Source organism: Canis lupus, chromosome 20 (assembly GCF_011100685.1).
Source record: "Canis lupus familiaris isolate Mischka breed German Shepherd chromosome 20, alternate assembly UU_Cfam_GSD_1.0, whole genome shotgun sequence".
NCBI classification, from domain to species: domain Eukaryota; kingdom Metazoa; phylum Chordata; class Mammalia; order Carnivora; family Canidae; genus Canis; species Canis lupus.
The window spans coordinates 22,002,210-22,024,156 of record NC_049241.1 but is presented as its reverse complement, the minus strand read 5'-3'; the positions used below and the strand labels follow the sequence as shown (position 1 = coordinate 22,024,156).

Genomic DNA, 21,947 nt, shown 5'->3' with positions numbered 1-21,947 from the left:
AAAACTAAAAAGACACTGGCGGTAAGGGGACAAAATACATTTCACTCTGATTACCCTAACCTGGATATAGTAAAGAGCTCACTGGCAATGCCAAAGAGATAGCAGGTTGCTTCCTTCCGTACTAAAGCATAAAATTCTAATTCATTAAAGAATAAGGATCTGCCAGTGAATTAACATTTATTTTTAAATGTGTAGCCCTTTCTTTTTTAAGTGTAATAGTGAAATAAACACATTACACCCATTGCCCTCATTTTATGTTTATTTTAGTAATGTCTGTTGTCCTCATCATTATCGTGTCTGGACCCTTTCATAAACCTAAAATGTCTCTGTGAACCTCTGTGTACATGTTAGATCAGTCATTTGAAACAATTTGAGATTGCCAATATAAAGGACTTCATTTTCCTGGACGTTTGGATAGAATTACTGAATTTCAAAGTTTTATGCTTAAGATAGCTCACCATTTCAGCAGTGAATATTAACCATTTATCATAATTTTTAGATATGTATTTGTTTGCCTTTTTCTTCTTTTGTCTCACCCCAGACTACAAGTTTCATAAAACTGGCAGTTAGGTCTGTTTGTTCACAGTGTATTTTCCATGTCTTGCAAGATGTTAGCACATAAAATGGTATTTAAATAATGGAACAAGTAAATGAGTAAAGATATATCAGTCATATGTATGATAACTCTTATTCTTCTCTATCCCTAAGAATTATTATTATTATTATTATTATTATTATTAATCCCTAAGAATTATAATAAAAGATTTTTAGTACAAGTTTTCATGCTTCCCAGCTTGATTAAGTTGGGGAGACATTTATTTCTTATTCTCCACATAAATATACATCCAGTCCTGTGTGTGTGTATGTTTTTCTTGTTCTGTTTAGGATAGTTTCCCTTCCTCCTGATCAGTAGGAAAGATCCATATCCCATGCAGTTAAGAATAAGATGCATATTGAGACCAGGATACAGGATGAGGCCATTGAACTTGAAAATGCAGCACAGAGACTCCTCCACAGACCCTCTTCCTGCAGTTGGCAGTTACAGAGTTATGTGGCCATTAGAAAGTCTCATGTGTAATAGTAGCTTTTAGGCGTTGTCTTCTCCAAAGGGGCAGCCAGCTCTTAACCTATTGCTGAAAGAGAAATACCATTGTCTATTAATACTACTGGAACTAAAGATGAATAGTGAATTGGCCTTGATCTGACAGTGAGTTTGACTTTGATAGCTCATCACTTAAAAAGATTCTTTTATATTTATGAAAAAGCATGACGTCAAGCTGGGGGGCGGGGGGAATTGATACCAATATTGAAGACCAAGCTCGTAGGACTCCCCCCCCCCAAAAAAAAGGAAAAAAAAAAAGCCCCTTGTTCGAATGGTTTTTTTTTTTTTTTTAACATGCATAACTAATTAGCTTAGGTTATTATAAGCAGGGCTGCTGTGATAAAGTTTCCGGTGGTGTCTCGGGATACCTTGTTTATAGTGCCTTCTCTATGCCAGTCAGTCTTCGAATCGGAATTACAGAAAGTAGAGAGAGTGAATAGTCTACCGTTTCTCATTGGATTGGGGCCACCTAAAACGTTGTTATGCTGGAAATGCTAGAATATAATCACTATCAGGTGAGCTTTATTCTTATTCATATTTAGTGTCTGAAATATATGCAATACATTGAGTAATTCACCTTTTCATGTTATTGTACTCTTTCCAGTAAGTGCAGGTCTACTACTTTGATGCTGTTTACTGTTTGATACCATGAGTATCACTGATTTAAAGGATTTTTAATTCTGTATTAATGTTTATAAGAAAGGAGGAAAAATACCCTGGCGGCTTAATAGTCCTGCTTTTAAAAACACATACATGTAAGTGTGAGGCATCTGAAAGAAACTGCTTCATGTAGAATTGCTTTTTATGTTGAGTTCAAGATCTTAATTAAAATGTTGAATAATCATGTCCAAATGAAAGTGGGAGGAATTAATCTACAACTAGTTGATTTAATCATCAGAGTGTTTCTGTTTATTTTCTACAACCGTTTTACAGCTGGCTCTTAAGGAGGTTTGTTGTTGTTGTTTTTAAACAGAAAGCTGTTCTGTTTGCCAAAGAAAGTAAAATAAATTGTTATGCTCCTTTTTTTAGATTGTTGTTCTGATCTCAGTAAATCCTTTCAGTCGTGTTGGGGAAAATTTTGCCCTCCAGATGGTTGCAAATTTTAAATTATTAGACATGAACAAAAGGGCACAAGTTTTCAAAGAGATGTGCAGCTAATTAGCAGGGAAATAAAACAGGGCAAAGTATTACCCCAAATCCTGAGAGTTAGACTTTAAACTTCAGTAATATCAAAATCCATTAGCACAGTGCCTGGTACATAACAGGGGCTTAATAATTTATTCTGTTGGTGGACTGGCCAGTCTCATGTTTGTGCCTGAGAAAAGAGCCGACCGAAACTCACAAATAACGGCGCTGTCTTCTCTTCCCTCCGTGGCTATGTTCAGGTGCAGACCCACCTCGAAAACCCCACCAAGTACCACATACAGCAAGCCCAAAGGCAGCAGGTAAAGCAGTACCTTTCTACCACTTTAGCAAATAAACATGCCAACCAAGTCCTGAGCTTGCCATGTCCAAACCAGCCTGGCGATCATGTCATGCCACCAGTGCCGGGGAGCAGCGCACCCAACAGCCCCATGGCTATGCTCACACTTAACTCCAACTGTGAAAAAGAGGTAATTCATGTCTCCTCCCCTCTCCTGTCTTCTTACACTAAATGAATGTCTGTCGGATATTATTCCCCCACTCAACTGTGGACTCTGCGGGGCCACACACGCCGGTCTGTGTCCCAGATTCTGCTATGTGGCCTCCACCCTACGGCCTCTTGACACCATCACCGGGTTATTGGGTTGTGTGGCTCAGGATGGGACACTTGGCCGCTCCAAGTGGGACGTGGAGGCGAGGACACGTTCTCTCCCACCCTGTTTCTGCTCCGTTAGCCTCGCGCTCTCTTCTCTTCAATGCCTTTCCATTTACAAAGCAGTAAAAATGCAGAGAGAGGAAAAGGCAAGGTGGAAAAGAAAAGGCAAAAATAGAAAAGGTGTGGGACAGGCGGTTTAGAAGTTCCGCTTGTTGTGAATGTCTGGAATATTATTTTTATTTCTCCCTGGGTTGAAGAAAAAAAAAAAAGCACAGAATGTGCGTGGATGGATTTGAATAATGTAGCACATGAGAATTTAACAGAAAAGCAAAGGTTTAATTGCTAGATAAATTCCGTTTCGTAATAAGATTGCCGCGGCCGTGAAATCTGCTTTTGTAAAGGCTGGATTGGAGACGAGATTCAGACACACCGCAAGCTAATTGTTGCATCAAAATTCGAAGCATTAAAATACCTGAGGGGAGAGTTGTGATTTAATGCCCGTTATTTCCAAATTATAAGATGATAAGCCTCATTTTAATGGAGTTTTACTGTACTCTGAAATGTTCATGTGATTTCAGAGGTGACTCTTCTGAAGTTTCTGAGTTTTAATTTCTAGAGGGACTAAGTCTTTTCCCCTGTGCCCAAACCAACCTGTCTTATTTTTCTCTGTCCGTATTTGTCATCTATCAAGCTCATTTGACGGAAGTTCTTTCTGCATTATTTTATTTCTCGGTCAGATTCTACTTTGTGAAAGCTTTATTAGTCCATCTTGTTGCTGCACCATCAGCCTCGTGTGAACATGTCATTGAAAAGTCATTTGCAAATCCAAGTCATGGGCTGATTTTGCTTGTGTTTTTGCAGGGATTTTATAAGTTTGAAGAGCAAAACAGGGCGGAAAGTGAATGCCCAACCATGAACACGCATTCACGAGCATCGTGCATGCAGGTACTGAATGACTCGGCAGTGCAAGGATGTAACACTTTGTAATGAGAATCTATATTTGTGGCTCATCACACCTTCCTGATGACTTAAGGGATTTTTTTTCTCCTCGTTGATTTACATATTTTTTTTAAATAGAGAAAGCTATGAACAGGGCCATTTTCCTCATAGTATCTCATTATTAAATAACTCAGGGAAGTTAAACTTAAAATGCATTTTCTGTAAGTTGTTTCAAGTCCTTAAAAAGTGCTTGAAATACACAAATTTTGATACATAAAATATAATATGCTGTACTTCTTTAAGATACCATCATCAATGTGTTGCACAAATTTGTAGAGTAACAACTTCAATAGGCTGTTAAATGAAGATATACGTGTGTGTAAGAGAGAGTAAGAGAAAGCAAGATCTATAAAATGGAATCTCATGCAACATGCATTTGCAACTTTTTAAATTTAATAATATTTCATGGATTTTTCCCAAGTGATTAGAGATTCTTCTATGACATCCTACTTAATAGACATATAAATAATGCCATGTTTATTAACATATTTATATATTTTAAAATGTGTGTATAGATATATAAGGAAAAAGAATATCAATGAAAAAATTTTTTTTGCTTAAAAAGAAATTATTCTAAAAATTCTATCATACCAGGCCCATTCATTTTATTTCCCTAAAAAAAACTTATAATGAGAGATTGTTCATAAAGTCCTCTAGCCCATTTGCCTATTCAACTTAATTAGAAAATCATCTCTTAAAAGCAAACAAAACTGATGTATCTAGAAATGAAACTGCATAAGCAGTGTGCTGGCAGTGTTTCAAAACTGACCTGCAATTATTCTTCTTAGGGAGTCACTTAATAACCCTCATTTTTTTTGGATATTTACTATATTCATTTAACTGTGAGTTCTTTATATGGTTTATCCTGAAATCTCACAAGGATCCAAAAAGGCAATGAGTATTATTAACCCCATTTTTCAGATTGGCCTATTGAGCCTCTTACAGGTTGAGAGCTTTGCCCCTGATCCAGAAAGTGGGAGAATGAGGATTCCAACAAGCCTTGTGGCACAGGAGCCTGTCCCCCTTAACTGGAAATGGCAGAAAGACATAAAGGAGCATTCCTCCGAGTATTGAGATTTCATTGTGTACTTGCAAAGCACTACTTGGATCCAACCATGTGTGCATGCACTCAGACACACAGACACACCAACCAGCTCAGATACATAGGGTGTTTACAAAGAAATGTTTTCACAGACTTGTCTTTGCAACTGCTGCAATGCACATGTAATCACTGTTGTTTATTATCATAACTAATGTTTTGGTACTTCAGGAATAAAATTGATCTAGTGGGAATGTCAGCTCCATGACTGTAATGATAACCTCGTCCTGATATACTCCTCGGGGAATACCGAGCACACTGGCAGCTCTACAAGGAGAAACTTATTTTACAAGTCATTTTAAGATCAGTACAGGGTTAGCCGGTAGCCCAGGAGCCACAGTGCCCCATACATCCTTATGAGAGCAAAGATCTGAATTACCATCCGGATTCTTCTTACTGCAAGGAGGGTCTACTGAAGGCTGTGGGAGTGAGTCTCGAGAGAAAACAAAGAAATGGCAGCCATCATTCAGATGAGGTTTCCTGGTTCATCTTTGCTTTTTGGGGGAGGCAGTTGAACCTCTGTAACACTTTAGAGCATGAGTTCAAGTTGTGGCTCTCACTCTCTTCCCATATGACATTCGGCAAATTGCTTCTCATTTATCTCACCTGGAAAATTCATGTTAATAGTACCTACATTGATAGGGTTATTGTGAGGGAGCAAAATAATTTAACCCATCAAAAACCCTGAACTGGGTGCCTGGCACCCAGTAATCCCTCCCTAAGTGCTGGTTGCAGGTGTCATCATTGTCACCTGTTAGTGTCAGTGACTTTCAGTAATGTTCATATTTGGGAGGAAGAGGACGGTAGTTTCTCAGAATCTAACTGAAGAGCATTAGTGCTTAGGGTAAAAAAAGACCGTGGATCTCTCTTTGGGTGGCTTTGCACAGTTTTTGCTTACATTTATCTCTCTTCCATTGCCCTTTTTCCTACAGATGGATGATGTAATTGATGACATCATTAGCCTAGAATCAAGTTATAATGAAGAAATCCTGGGATTGATGGATCCTGCTTTGCAAATGGCAAATACGGTATTGATGACTTTTTTTTTTTTTTTAAAGAAAATCTTGAGATATTTCCAGTGTTCTCTCCCTTTCCCTGAACTTTTATTAGGTTATTTCTGCAAGTGATTGATTGAGAGATTTATTAATAATAAAACAAAATTATCTCAGGATCACAAATAAGTGACTTTGACATTAGAAATTAAGAGTTTCTCATGGGTTTATTGGTAACCCCATGATAAAAGCTCTACCTTCCCTGGAGTCCAAGTCCACTTTCAATAGGACATTAGGCCTTCCAATTCCCCCTGACATCTAATGCCCAACTTAGTCAGTGCTGCCAAGGAGAATACTATGGATTGAACTATTTATAGTAGCATTCTAGTTGGCCTGAAAAGCGAAAGGCAGTACCTTACCATTCACAGGTAATAGAGTGACTGACATTTGAGTTGCCTTTCTTCAATAGCAAAATGTATTCCAGTTTTGATTAATAAATAGTGATTTATTAAACTTCTCGCTATAGTTTGGAACCTTGCCCCTACTGGTTTTATTTTATTTTTTTTTTCCACTCCTTGCAGTGGTATCTTATGTTTCCATTTTGCCACCAAAGTCTTATAGTAGATCTCATTTAGTTCTTGTAATAATTGTGGGAATCTAGTCCTTACAGTAATTCTGAGAGTCAAGTTGGGGTGGTATCATTGCCCTCATTTTTAGAATTAGGAAAGGTTAGGTGGTCTTACACAGAATTACATAGCTTCAATGTGTCAGAGTCAGGACTTCTCAGTAGGCTTTGAATACCTTGTCCAGTCTTTTTCTGTTTTCTGTAAAGCAATGCCATGAGACTATCATATTCTTTAATAACGTGTATTTAAAAGACCAACTCCCACAGGGGAGAAGGGGTAAAGGGGAGTTATTCTTTAATGGATATAGAGTTTGATATTTGCAGGATGAAAAAATTCTAGAGATTTGTTTGACAACAATGTGAATAGACTTAACACTACTGAACTGTACACTTCAAAATTGTTAAGATGCTAAATTTTATGTTATATGTATTTTTACCACAATAGAAAAATTTTTAAAAGAATGCATTTATAAAATAAACTCCCTCGGCCAGGGATTATGATACCCCTTACTTATTTACACCAAAATTCTTAGTGAACTAAAGTAGCATTTTCTTTTTTTCCATCTTAATCCAGTTCTTTTCAGTTCATTTACCTGAAGTCCTGAGGGGTGAGGACTCCCCTTGAAACTCCAAAGTCTTTTCTGGGATCTTTAGTTTCTGTCAACTTCCTACCCACTTAAACTCACCCCCTGATTTTGAAAGAACTAGATGTTCTACCATTTTGACAGATATTTCCATGTCAGACCCTCCTCCCTACCCTCTTTGAACCCAGGGTTGGCTTCTATAGAACTCTTCTGCTTCCAACTTTGTGCCTTTTGTAAGGCGAGCTACACTTATCAGTGGTCAGAATCCTCAGACCAATGTGAGCAAGACACTTGGGAGAGCTTGCACTGTGGATTTATACCCATGGAAACATGGGTATAAATACAATGTTTTCAATGCCTTAGCAGCAGTTATTAGCAATGGTCCAGTCATCCCAAAGGAACTTTGGTTGACAAGAGTGGTCATTTTGCCAGTAGTATTAGGTGGTATCTAGTAGGCACACTGGAAGGACTGTAAAGTTAACATGATTTTTTACAAATCACCTTTAAAATTTTCTCCAGTGTCAAGGACCTTTCAAGTCATTTGAGCCAATCTGGTACTCAGTGCATTAGCCTCCTCTTGCATCTTTTGTGTTCACCCCCATACACTAAAAAAATTAAACGTTCATCTTCTGGAAAACCTCTAATGAAGAATATGCACTAATTCACAAGACAGACTGGCAACCACAGTGGTTAGGAGTTGGAGATTTGTGATCATATCTAGGTTTATATCCAAAGTATGTCATTTCCCGTGTGTTCCTGCATATTCCTTACCTTCTTGAAATGCTACATTTGTCCATCTCTAAAATTGGACTGATAATTGTACCTATCTCCTATGGTCATCTCATAAAGGATGTAGAGCATTTAGCATTGGAAACAGAAGTTGTACTCAACAATACCTAAATTAAGTATGATTTCTTATAATAGCAAATAATTTTTTTAAATGGTTTTTTTTTTAATATTTTTTTTATTTTATTTATTCATGAGAGACACAGAGAGAGAGAGGCAGAGACACAAGCAGAGGGAGAAGCAGGCTCCACGCAAGGAACCTGACGTGGGACTCGATCCTGGGTCCCCAGGATCACACCCTGGGCTGCAGGCGGCGCTAAACCGCTGCGCCACTGGGGCTGCCCAATAGCAAATAATTTTGATAGTATTTTATTTGGATGATATCCCTTGAGGATCTAATGTGTCCAACTTCAGAATAACATCACACTTAATAATCCAGATATAGCTCATAGTGTGTTACTCTGTGAGTTCCAGACATGAATCCAGTTTGCCTTTATGGAGAACATGTCTTCATGACAATTTTTCTGAAGACAGTTCTCAAGACCCCCGATTGCTTCTCTCCTTTAGACTGAATACCTGTGTCTCCTCTTCAGTCATTCTACATTAGAATGGAAATCTTATTCCTTCATTATCTGAAAGCCTCCAAGCTAACTCTAAGACTGAATCAGTGTTTATTAAATACCTAACATGTCATCACCAGCCCTGGGCGAGGTGCTGTGGATGAAGAGGTGTAAGGTATGCTTCCTGTTCTCATGGAGCTTACCAGACTGGGAAGGGGAGACCCTTTCAGACCTTGAATGGAGGATGATAATTCAGGGGCAGAGGGACCATCTTAAGGGAGTCCCTGGATAGGAAAGATCCCCTGGGCAGAGTTGAATTAATTGCCAACCAGAGGAGGAGTAACCTATAGCTACCCTCAGATGTCACTGACTGTCCAGGCATACATTACTTTTCTATATTTCCACTCTGAATAAGTCTATTTTTTTTTAATTTATTTATGATAGTCACACAGAGAGAGAGAGAGAGAGAGGCAGAAACACAGGCAGAGGGAGAAGCAGGCTCCATGCACCGGGAGCCCGACGTGGGACTCGAACCCGGGTCTCCAGGATTGCGCCCTGGGCCAAAGGCAGGCGCCAAACCGCTGCGCCACCCAGGGATCCCCCTCTGAATAAGTCTAAATGTAGCCCCATCAGAGCTAGCCCATGACAAAACTATTTCAGCATTTTGCTATTAGAAGAGACACTATATAAAATAGAGATTAGGATCACAGACTGTGAGCCAGATAGCTGAATTCAGTGCCTCCTCTTGAATGAGTTATTTGACCTCTCTGCCTCACTTTCTTTATCTGGAAAAATGGGAATAATAATAATAATAGCATCTAAAACAATAGAATCCACATGACGATTTTAAGAGTTAATCTATAAAAGCATTTAGAAGAATCTTGATTCTGTTATGTTTTTACTAATTATTGATTACTAGTTCTTATTGATAAATTTGGGTTTGGGTTGTAAAATAAATACCAGTGCTACCACAATTCACTAACATTTTAATTTTTTCCGCTCTCAAAAGAATTTAAACTTCATGTTCTTCATGTTAAGCACTTTTTTCCTTTTATTTGATTCTTCGATATGCTTTATTTCAAGTTAACTTCTTAAAAAAAAATAAAGTGGAGGGATCACTTAGAGAGGAAACTATCCTAAGGGAATTGGAATCTAGAAATAACTATTCTGAGAGCACAAGGGCCCTCTTGTACCATTACAAACAAAGAATAAAAGTCCCAGTTTACTTGTGCTAACAGTGCTCAATTGATATTCAGAGAAGGGGAACATCCAGAAAGAAAAAAATAATAACATTTTACAATGATCATTTACTTGGAAAAATATTCATTTTGGTGGAGCAGAACATTGAAGAACTCAATTCAGACCAAGTCTGGGGCACAGACCCACATGTGTCTACCTTCTCTTTATGTGTTCCTGTTAGACTGGGACTTTTTCCCATTGTACAGCTTGTGTGCTGCAATTAAAATCTTACTCATCAGGTTAATGTGCTGGATAAAAACCCAGCAAAGACATGACATAGCGATGTTAGCAGAAGATGCCTCTTCCTCTTTCTTAGCTCCAAAGATATTATTATTATCAAAATAATATCTTTGACCCAGTTATAATGTTTATGGGGCAGTTTTTCTAACCCAGAAGGGGAACCACAGAATCCTTTCTTAAATATGCATGGCTGGTTTTTAATTAGAAAGCCATGTTTCATCAACCTTCCTGTTAGTAGCTTCAATAAATGACAGCCATTAGTGTGAAGAATGTAAGGCCCCATTTCAGGGCAGTCTCTCAGCTTCAGCATAATTAATATTTGAGATGGGTCGTTCTTTGTTGGGAGGCTTTCCTGCCCATTATAAGGATGTTTAGCAGCCTCCGTGGCCTCTACCCACTAGATGTCAGTGATACTCCCCCCCCCCTCCCAGTTGTGACACCCAAAAATGGCTCTACAATTTTGACAAATGCCCTCCACTAACAATGGAGAAGCCCTGATTTGAACACTGGGTGGTTACTCCAGCTCAATAGTTCCCTTGATTCCTGTGTTTAGGTTTGCATTGCAGTCTGGTAAAATTGGTACAGTGGTTGACAGGATACCTTATAATTAACATGTAGTTGCTCAACATGGAAGTTAGCTTGAGGTTTAAAACAGCCTGGGAATACAGTACTTTGTAGAAAATTATATTACTGAACATGGCACTATTGATCACTTAAATACAGTGTTTCACCTACTGGACCTCTAATTCTCACAAAACTCTGTGAGATGGGTGATAGGATTGCCACTTTTCAAAGGGGGCACCATGCCTCAGAAAGGTTAGTATCACACAGCAGGTCAGTTATACACAGGCAGGTTTTAACCGAGTTCTCTGGCTCCTAAGGCAGCCTGCACTATAATTTCTAAGTTTGAGTAGCCATACTTGGCTAGTGAGCAACTAGGTTTTTATTTGCTTATATCCAGTTGGAGATTAATTGAAAATTGCAGTTTCTACTTGGTTTATCAGCAGATTGACACCGCCTCCCAAATACTGCTATTAACATGGTATATGAACCTCCTGCCACGAAGCTCTATTCAGACATAGCTAGAACTACGGCTTTTCTTTCATAAAATCAATTAAAGCAACATATACAAAGTGCCTTTCTAGTTCTGTGCCGGACCCAGAGTAGGTGCCCACAAAATAATGTTCCCCAGCAAAATATCCTGGCAGGTTGTATGCTGCCAGCTGCTAATCAGCAAGTATTGGAAAAGCAGCCGAAGCGGGAAATCTTTTAGAGAAGTAGGTGGAGGGTTATAAGCCACTTTTTGGACTGGAAGTAATGATGTCTGATCTTAGTGGAGTGTCTGATAAGGCATCCTGTTATAGAGATTTTAATTCATCTCCCTCCAGGGATTCCTGGGTGGCTCAGCAGTTTAGCATCTGCCTTCGGCTCAGGGCGTGATCCTGGAGTCCCGGGATCGAGTCCCATATCAGGCTCCCTGCATGGAGCCTGCTTTCCCCTTTGCCTGTGTCTCTGCCTCTGTGTGTGTGTGTGTCTCTCATGAATAAATAAGTGAAATATTTAAAAAAATTCATCTCCCTTCTTGGCGGGCACTGCTGTCAATCCATGCCACTCACAGCAATCTTGTCTGCCTAGCCCATTTGTCTCTGGGTGACCCCAGTCTTGTACTTTTTCTCCCCAACCGCATCCTGAATGTCTCTCCATCTGTCTTTCCACCTCTCTCCTCTGTGTACATGTGTCTCTCTTTTTTGTTTCTGCCCATTCCTTTGTGTCTTTGTCTCTTATTCTCAGTTTTTGTTTCTTTTGCCCTCTCTGTATTTCTCCCTCCCTCCCTTCATCCTTCATATGAGTCTACATTTGTTAAGTATATGTGCACCTCGTTCCCCTTTAGAATATGTTTAGAAAACAGGTTCTTGCCCTGGAGAAGCTTATAATTAGATATCTGTCTGTTCAGTGTAAATCCATAGATGACTTAAAGGGTTTTGTTTTTTTTTTTTAAGCTTACTGTGTATCTCTTGTCTATTAATTTTCCCTAACAAATCATCATCACAACACAGTTGCATTGTTTTGCTTGCAGCTTGCATTTGAAAATATTATAGATATGATTTGTATTTCTAGGGGTATAGAAGTATATTTTTTAGCTTGTTGCATTGAATTTTGAAGCCACATTCAATACTGAGCAGTTCCTCTGAAAATCTGGAGCTCCAGAAAGATAGAATAAATCTTTGGAATGCAGAGGGGTTATGAGATGTCATAGCAGCTTTATAAGTTTTGATGCTCTGACTCAATACACTCTTTACAACGCTGTATTGAGACATTTGCACATCTTTCACTGTGCTGTCTTAAGTTGGACAAGAGTAGAACTGATTGCACACAGAGCAAGATTGACCCTAGGAAGGTGACCTACTTCAAATAAAACCACTTAGTAAAATGACAGCTAATCATCAAAGTCACTTTTTATCAGGTTTTTAGCTAGAGGACCTTGAATTGTGGTTCAAGAGCATTTTAAATTGTCACAATGCATTGTTTATATGTGAATCTGTGTGGTGGGAAATGTGTATTACATTTTATATACATAATATAAATCCTGCCTTCAAAAAGAAGCAAAAGACTGAATGGATAAGAGAGAGACATGCTCTGTCGATCTGCCTGTCCTTCCTGCTCTCAGCCTCAGTCATATTAGAGCAAGTGTCTTGTTTATCTGTCAGAAAGAAAGTACAGGCCTCTCCCACCTCTTTAGCTTGGGGTTTAGTTCATAGAGTACTTACTTAGAAACCACACTAGGAATAGGTGGTCAGGGGATCCCTGGGTGGCTCAGCGGTTTGGCGCCTGCCTTTGGCCCAAGGCGCAATCCTGGAGCCACGGGATCGAGGCCCACTTCGGGCTTCTGGCATGGAGCCTGCTTATCCCTCTGCCTGTGTCTCTGCCTCTCTGTCTCTGTCTCTGTCTCTGTCTCTCTCTCTATCATAAATAAATAAATAAATAAATAAATAAATAAATAAATAAATAAATAAATAAATGTTTTAAAAAGAATAGGTGGTCAAAGGCTATCAATGAAGGGAAACGCATTCATTATCTTTATCCTGCGGGATATTTTTATTTGTATGGTAGTGGCCATTGGAGAAAATGAAAGGTGACATGTAGTATAATCTCTGCTCAATACCTCTTGGTCACTAAACAACTTGAAAATGCTGTCTAGATTGAGTTTTCTCAGATGTAAAGTAAAACTCAGAGTGTATAATCAAGGATGGGATGGGCTGAATGCTCTAAGTCTTACTTGGTAATAACACTTAGAGCAGTTGTTTGAATTAAGCTGGGAACAGGGAGCTTCTGCACTGGCAGCAGTGCGGTCACTTAACTGTGCCCTCATAATTAATATTCAGAGGGTGGGCAGAAGAAATGTCTGGGACTTCTCATGCTCACAAAAATGGGTGCATTAAACTCCATCAGTGAACTAGGTACAGGGAAATGCATATACAACAAAAGGAAGTCAGCATTGGAGACAGAAAGAAGTTCACTACTTCAAAATATTCAATTCAGACCTGGAGAAAAACACTCTTAAGCTAGCTCAAGAGGGCTAAATATTTCTTTACCCTTCTTTTTTTTTTTAAGTGTAAATTTTTGTTGTTTTATTAAAGTCAGTGGGCTCCCTCTTGTGGTTCTATGAGAGATTTCAGTTTCAAGGAAAAGCGCTTTTCTTTAGCAATAAGGAAACCATTTCTTTTCTAGTAGAAAACACTTTTCATTCCTTTTCCCTATAAAAAGAGATAAAAAGGGAGAAGGAAAGAGAGAGAAGGAAAAAAGTGACTTTGACGAGAAACCTAATTTGGTGGAAAAAGCCATGCCACATAGAACCCTATTAGACTGTAATAGTCAGCATTTACTAAACATCTGCTATATGCTGCTGGATGTGCTCCATAATGAGTTTGCCATATTATTTGTTGTCTACATGCTCAAAATATAACTATTAGCTGCTTGTAGAACCATCTTATGGGTCTTGGATTCTGCATCCTTTCTTCTCTCAAAGGGAACAAGTCAAGGTCACCATTTATCTAAGTGAGTGGAAAGGTAAACATGTCTTGCTTTTCTGTTTTAAAATATGATTTTTAACATCAAACCATTTCTTTTAGATAAAGTCTGGAATAGATCTGGGTGCTAGCTGAATAACCTAGGAATTGCTCAGTAGTTCATTTCTGTTATTGCTTCTCTCTCTAGTTACCTGTCTCTGGAAATCTGATTGATCTTTATGGCAACCAAGGCCTGCCTCCCCCAGGCCTCACCATCAGCAACTCCTGTCCAGCCAACCTTCCCAACATAAAAAGGGAGCTCACAGGTAAATACTGGCAAGTGTGCCTCTTCCTGGGGATTTTCTGTTTATTTTCTGACAAGTGAGGTTATCAAAGTTGTGACCTCTAGACTATTCCCAATTTGTAGACATACTTTTTTTTAGGTCGGTGCTGTGGTGAAAGTATCGAGCAATATTTTAAGATGAAGGATTTATACTTGGAAATCCTGGTTGCCAGTTTTTCTTGAGATACTGGGAGTTGGATCTGCTGTCACTCCAAAGCACCATTATTATTCCATGACACCCATCGTGGCGTCTTTGGCTGCTGTCCCCTTTGAGGTGGAGCAGCAGGCAACACTTTTACCTAAAAAATGTCTCTACACAGTCTGGTGTTTGTGTTGCTTGCCAAGCCCCTAGAGGCATTCCAGTTTGAGAACCCTGGTCTGGAATTTTCTTTGACCTGCATTTAAGCCCGCAGTTGTCAAGATAGAGTAGGAATGAGTCTCTTCCATCTTCGGAGGCCTCCTGTTATTTTTGCTACATCATGTGCAAAAGCTTTATTACACAGAGTAAAAAAAAAATAAGATTATAAAATGGAGTGATGGATATTGTTTGTTCCTGAGGCACTGAGAAATTACCTATTTTGCCATTTTGTTTAATGCTTTAGGGAAGGCATTTGGCCATTAAAACATGACAAAACTACATTAGAACTGACATTCTACCATACTGAGTTTATGGCCCTCACCTCATCCCCCTTTTTAATGTCTGGTCCTTGCATCTTGTAGGATTAGGTGAATGAACAGTCTAAGAATATGAGATATATATTTGGGGCAAAAAATTCCTGTTTGTTCAAGTGTGTCTTTTAAAAAAAATACTTCAGAAGATAATGGCAAGAGAAAGACCATTTAAAAAAAAACATTGATTTAGGTTAAGAGGTAATAAATTAATTGATATGTAAAACCCATTGAAAGTCAACAAAAGTAGGTACTTTACCTGGAAAGAAAAATATCACGAAGTCTTACAAAATAATGCTATATGAGGTCTGTACTCAATAATGATAAAATATGGTTAGTGTGATATGAACAAAATTCTTATGACTTAAATGCAAAGCAGACCTTTTTTTTTTTTAGAATTAAAAAGAAGTTATTTATTTTAGAGAGAGTGCGAGTGGAGAGGGAGCAGAGAGGGAGGGAAAGGGAGAGGGAGAGAATCTCAAGCAGAGTCTGAGCTGAGCAGGGAGCCTGATGCAGGGCTAGATCTCATAACCCCAAGATCATGACCTGAGCCAAAACCAGGAGTCGGATACTTAACTAATGGAGCCACCCAGGCACCCCCCAAAGTAGACTTTTGAGTTATGTGTATGATTATTTCTTAAAAAACAACAGAGGCAGGGGGTGAGAATGAGAGAAATGAGTAAGAGGGTATAAATTTATTATTTTTTTAAAAAAAGAAGCAGATATAATGAGCTATACACTTCTAGAATCACTTTGTATCTTAGAAAATGACCACTTGAGACAGGAAAAGGGTAAAATGCCAAGAAAAGGAGAAAATGGACAGGAATTGGGGTTCTGAACACTGCTAGCTGAGAGACAGCATGATGTAGCCAAAGAGAATAAGTTTAGGACTCAGATCTGACCTAAGGGATAAGAAATGATCTTTATTAAGTGATTTTCCCTCTAGTCAGGAAGCAGAGGGCACCATGATTTGAACAGGGGAGGTTAAAGATAAAGAATTGTTAACCATGAGCAGGCACATAGCTACTCAGAGAGGATGAATACTGAAGAATACCCTGAGGCTGCAGAGGGTTTATCTAAGCTTGAGGAAGAGCCCTCCTCCCCAAGGCCAAGAGTCTACTGCCTTGGGGAGGATATGGGTAAAACTACAAAATGGCAGTGAAGTTCACTGGATAGCCTTGACCAAAGCTGGCCTACACTTGGTGGGTTGAGGTTGATGGGTAAAAAATCATAGTTGTGGGCTAGCAAATTGAAAAAACAAAACAAAACGAAACAAAATTAAGATACTAGAGGGGAGGGTGCCCATAATGCTCAAGTGAAAAAAAAAAAAAAAAAAGAAAATGGATTGATCAAAAGGAAAAAAAAAAAAAAAGAAAATGGATTGATCTTCCCAACTGAAATAATTCAGCTTCTGAATTATTTATGTGTATATATGTATATATAATACACATATAATAAATGTACATCTGTATATAAGCTTCAGTGGCTATGAGTTATAAAGATTTTGAATTTTGGGTAAAATTCTGATTTGTCATAGTATAATGTTTCAGATATCAATTGTATAAAGAAAGTAACAGGAGGTCCCAGAATGCCAGGATTAATCAAACAACTGCCTCTTGTTTTGTTTTGTCGTCTGTAAGTTACAAAGTCACCCCTCCTCACAAGAGATCTCACAAGAGTTCCATGCAAATACATCTTTTCAAATGAAGTTGTCACTAAACGCCTTTGTACACTATTCCTATTTTTGTTTTTCAAAACTTAGACTAGTAAATAGTTGATCCTCACAGGCATTATTTAATTCTAGCAAGTTCTGTTGGAACCTCATTCCAAGTTCCAAAAAAAAAAAAAAAAAAATCCATTTCCACCAGTTAGAAGATCCAACGTGGTAGCTTTTCTCACTGGTTTTCATGTTCATGTGTTACAAAGGCATTGAAGAAATACTGAAAAGTTCTGTTGCAGGAAAGGAAAAATTGACTCCCATGGCGTCCTGGTGGCTCATTTAAGCGTCCAACTCCTGGTTTCAGCTCAGGTCATGATTGCAGGGTTGTGGAATCAAGCCCTGCATTAGGCCCTGCACCCATTGTGGAGTCTGCTTGAGATGCTTTCTCTCCCACTGACCCTCCCACTCATACTCTTTCTCTAAAACAAACTTTTAAAAAGGAAAAAAAGAAAAATCAACTCCTGATCATAGAATAGCAACAGCAAATTTCCATAGTTTTCTGGTTTTCTTCTTGTATGTTCATAGTGAGTGAGACACCTTTGTTACTGGTCTTTTACCATTCTGTGGCAGTCAAATCTTTGCATTTATTAGGTATATATTGCTTTTGGAAAAAATACAAGCTTTTGAAGAAACAGAATTTTTTTAAAAAAACTTTTTTTTTAATATTATGAGAGTTTGGTCAGATATGGTTCCATATATATCTAGAAAATGAGATGTTTTATAGTGTGCGTCATTGTGTGCCTTAAACAGTTCCCGTTTCTAATTACTTCATTCACGTGCACAGCGTGTATTTTTCCCACAGAATCTGAAGCGAGAGCATTGGCTAAAGAGAGGCAAAAAAAGGACAATCACAACTTGAGTAAGTTGGTTTTATGTTCATGATGTTGATATTGGAGTGAATGTTCCCCCTTGTATCAAAATTGTTTAAAATCTCTTGGGAGGAAATTGATATACATTGCTGTTAAAGGTACATTTTGTGGAGGAAAAAATGTTTTTCAGAAAAACTGAGGTTTTTCCCGTATTTTATCCCTGATCAGATTGAAGTTTTTTCAGTGTTCTGAAGAGTATTTACTTATTTATAGTAATGGTTTTGGCGTGTGTGTGTGTGTGTGTGTGTGTGTGTGTGTTTGTGTGTTTGGTGAGAGGGAGACTTGATCCCCAACTACCCAATTATAAGTGTTGCTTACACTGGAACTTATTAACAAAAGGGGATTATGGGATCATCTTCTCCAGTGAGATTTGAAAGGAAAAAAAATGAAACAGTTGGAGGGGAGTCTGGGTGAGATAGCCTCCCAAATTTCCAACTTAAACTGTGACTTAAAATAAAAAACCTTCCAATATTTAAAATTATTTTGTATGTGTTTAATTTACTCTTAATCAAATCTTTAAGCTTTTTCCTATGAGAACTTAAAATTTTTGTTTCATAAACAAAAGTAAAAGAGGCTGCATAGTTTAAAAAAAATTTTAAAAATTGGGTTTGAAGTCATTGGCGCATGTGTGTGAATTTTTCCTTTTACGGCCTCCTGTCCTCTTCTTCTTACATTGAGTTTTAAGAATGTAAGTTACAATTAAATACTTTGTCCTCATAAAAAAATGATAGAATGAGACCAAAATTTAAAATGATAGAATAAAGCTAGAGTTCTCCTCTGATCCCTAGGAGTCATCATCATCATTGTCGTCATTGTTTTCAATTTGCTATTCGTCTTCCCAGCCTCTGCCCATGTATTTAAGAATATACACACACACACATACACACACGCACGTGCACACTCAATATAATGGGCTTTTTGTGCATCTATTTTAACACAAGCAGTATTATGTTATCCATATTTGTTGCCATTTGCTTTCTTACTCAGCAGCCTGTCTCAAAGAACTTTTGCTGTTACTAGTCTAGATCTGTCTCCTTTTAAAAAAAACTGTTGCATACTACTCCACAGTGTGGCTGTGTGAAATTCAGTAATCCTCTTACTACTAAATATTTATGTTGCTTCCAGTTTTTTCCTGTTACAAATAGTGCCATAGTGAACATTTGCACACAGGCCTTTTGGTGGACAGGGGAGTTTAGGTTAGGGACTGAGAAATGGAATTGCTGGGCCCCAGAGGGGGTGAATTCTTTCTTTAAAAAAAAAAAAGATTTTATTTATTTATTCATGAGAGACACAGAGAGAGAGAGAGACAGAGACACAGGCAGAGGGACAAGTAGGCTCCATGCAGGGAGCCCGATGCGGGACTCGATCCCGGGTCTCCAGGGTCACGCCCTCGGCTGAAGGCAGTGCTAAATCACTGGGCCACCAGGGCTGCCCAAGTTCTTTCTTTTAATAGAGTCTGCCCTTCTCATTCTTATTTCAAGTATGAGAAGCTTTGCTCCTTTCCACCAAAAGATTTACACTAATATTTCTCAAGTCTCCTTCATCTTCCGAGTAACTGTACTCTAAGATAGTTCTTTTCAAATAACTTAGAATTAAGATAATTAAGCATTATCCAAAACTTTACCTAACTGAAATGTGGAAAACTAAGTTGGATCTTGTCAAAAACAAGGCCTTGACTTAGGCACCCATACCCTCAAGTTAAGGGTGGTCCATAAAGTATGAACATGATCAAGTTACACTCTAAGGGCTACAAAAACATATTAAAATCTCATCTAACCATTAGAAATGAATACTCAAGTTTAGATTGTGCATTGGCATAGCTTTTCCTCTCCTAGAAACTCACCTTGTAAACACAGTTGCCAAAACATGCACAATAATACGTTCATTTATTTACTCACAACTATTTATTGAGCTTCTGTTTTATACAGGCATTTTTCTACAGAAGTAACCAGATAGGCTTCCCACTCTTATGGGTTTCCATTTGAGTCAAAGGCAGATAGAATAGACGAGCAAAAAATACAGTAAATTGGTGTTTTCAATATAGAGCAAGAACTACATAGGAATAAAATGTACATGTGAACACCGGCCAAAATACTCCTTATACTGTTGACAACAAGAGAGAAATTGGAAATAGTCTAAATATTCATCAGTAGAGTATTTGTAAGTAAATTATGTTATATTCCTACATGGGATACTCAGTGGCTCTTGAGAAGAATAGAGTTGGTCTGTTTCACCTGACTTACGTGGATGTCCACAATATATTACTGAGTCAGAAGAGCAAGTGGCAGAAAAATAGGTACCTTTTAGAAAAAGATCACACTGGATAGAGATGTGCGTGTGTGTGTGTGTGTGTGTGTGTGTGTGTGTGTATGGATGTGTGTGTGTGCTGGGAGAGATTTAGGAGTTTACCTTTATCAATTGCCCATTTCTTGAGGCAAGTAGGTGTTGCATGTTGTAAGCAGTTGGCTTTTACTTTTTCCTTTATGCACTTCTGTATGTTTTGCAAAATTTTGCAAGTTATAATAAAAAATAATTGTGGAGGGAAGGCACCGCATTAAATAAAGTGTAGTCTATCTAAATGTTGCATGATGTTACTGTTAAATGAGAAAAGACAGGCACAGAAGCATTTTTATTATAATTCTACTTTATCATTCTTTATTTAATACTTAGTAACTGAGGGCCTACTGGGTGCCAGACTCATATAGGTACTTGGAATGCACCAGTGAATAAATATACATACATACATTTATATATATATATATAAATACAAACAAATGAAATATGCAGATGGTAGAAAGTTCTTTGATGAGACAAAGTACAGGCAATGGAATAGAGTATCAAGATAGGCGTGGAAGGAGGTGGTGGTTCAATTTTAAATAGAATGGTCAGGGAAGGCTCAGAAGTAAATTTGAGTCACTTCCTGAGGGAAGTGAGGGCAGAGCCATTCAGATATCTGGAGGAAGAGTGTTCCAGGAAGAGTGAACAGCAGTATGAAGCCCTAAAGTGGTTGAGGAATCGCAAGAAGCCCATGGGGCTAACAGGAGGTTCACACAAATGAGTCATGACAGAAGATGTGGTCAGAGAGGGAGAAGAGTAGAACACGAGATCAGAGGAATGGGAGCCCACCAGATCTTTGTCAGAGACGTCTTTTGTCTAGGTGAGTGGGTAAATAATTGGCGGGTTTTCAGCAAGGGGTTGGATGCTCTGACTTACGTTTTAACCACATTCCTCTGGCTGTTGTGGTCTAAATAGACCAAAGAGGGTAGGAAGTAGTAGACATAGGTGATACAGAGATAGCAGTTAGGAGCACTGCAGTCATCCAGGCAAGAGATGATGGTGGCTTCTATTAGTGGAGATTGGAAGTGGACAGATTCTGGAAATATTTTGAAGGTAGAGCCAACAGACTTTGATGATGAATCAGATGTGGGATGTGAGAGGAACAGAGGTACAGAATTGATTCCAAGGTTCCGGCCTAAGTAACTGGAAGGATGGAGCTACATTAAATGAGGTGGAAAAGTCTGTGGGTAGAGTTATTTGAGCATGGATGACCAGGAGTTTGTGTGCAGAGTATTGGGACTGCTCATTAACCCTCCCTGTGGAAACCTCTAGTAGCCAGACATATGAGTTTGGAGTTCCAGGGACCTGTCTGAACTGGAAATACAACTAGGGAAGTCATCAGTGTATATGTGGTGTTAAAAACCATGGGTCTAAATGAGATCACCAAAAGTGAATGTAGATAAGAAGGGTCCCAAGAACTGTGCCCTGGGTATGCAGCATATTTAGAGAATAAAAAATTGTCCCAAAAGATATATAAGAAACTTAACAGTGGTCATATCTGGATCATAGGGTACTTTTACTTCATCTTATGAATTTCAGTGCTGTTTGAATCTTTATGATTATTTTATATGCTTGGAAAAGTCAGAAGATAGGTCATGCTTCAGAGTTTTAGAGGAGGTTAGCTAGAAGATCAGAGGTCCCAAAATTCCTTCTTTAGAACCATTGAGTATCACTATTTCTATTTTATAAAAGCTTAATATTAAGGAAGTATTTTATTTTTATTTTTTTAAGATTATATTTATTTATTCATGAGAGACACAGAGAGAGAGAGAGGCAGAGACATAGGCAGAGAGAGAAGCAAGCTCCATGCAGGGACCCTGATGTGGGACTCGATCCTGGTACTCCAGGACTACACCCTGGGCCAAAGGCAGATGCTTAACTGCTGAGCCATCCAGGGATCCCCATTAAGGAAGTATTTTAAATAACTTCTATGATTGAATCATAGAAGTGATCACTCAGCTAAGAAAAAAAACACAGT

At 38.4% G+C, this 21,947-nt stretch overlaps 1 protein-coding gene across 1 annotated transcript in view; it reads left to right on the top strand.

The window, feature by feature from the left end:
* Positions 1-1,452: 1,452 nt before the first annotated feature.
* Positions 1,453-21,947, top strand: part of MITF (melanocyte inducing transcription factor) — a 31,117-nt gene continuing 10,622 nt past the window's right edge. The window contains 6 exon segments of the mRNA NM_001003337.1: positions 1,453-1,617; positions 2,488-2,715; positions 3,762-3,845; positions 5,931-6,026; positions 14,240-14,357; positions 17,548-17,622. Of these exon segments, the coding sequence (NP_001003337.1) occupies positions 1,585-1,617; positions 2,488-2,715; positions 3,762-3,845; positions 5,931-6,026; positions 14,240-14,357; positions 17,548-17,622 (634 nt within the window). The 5' untranslated portion in view covers positions 1,453-1,584.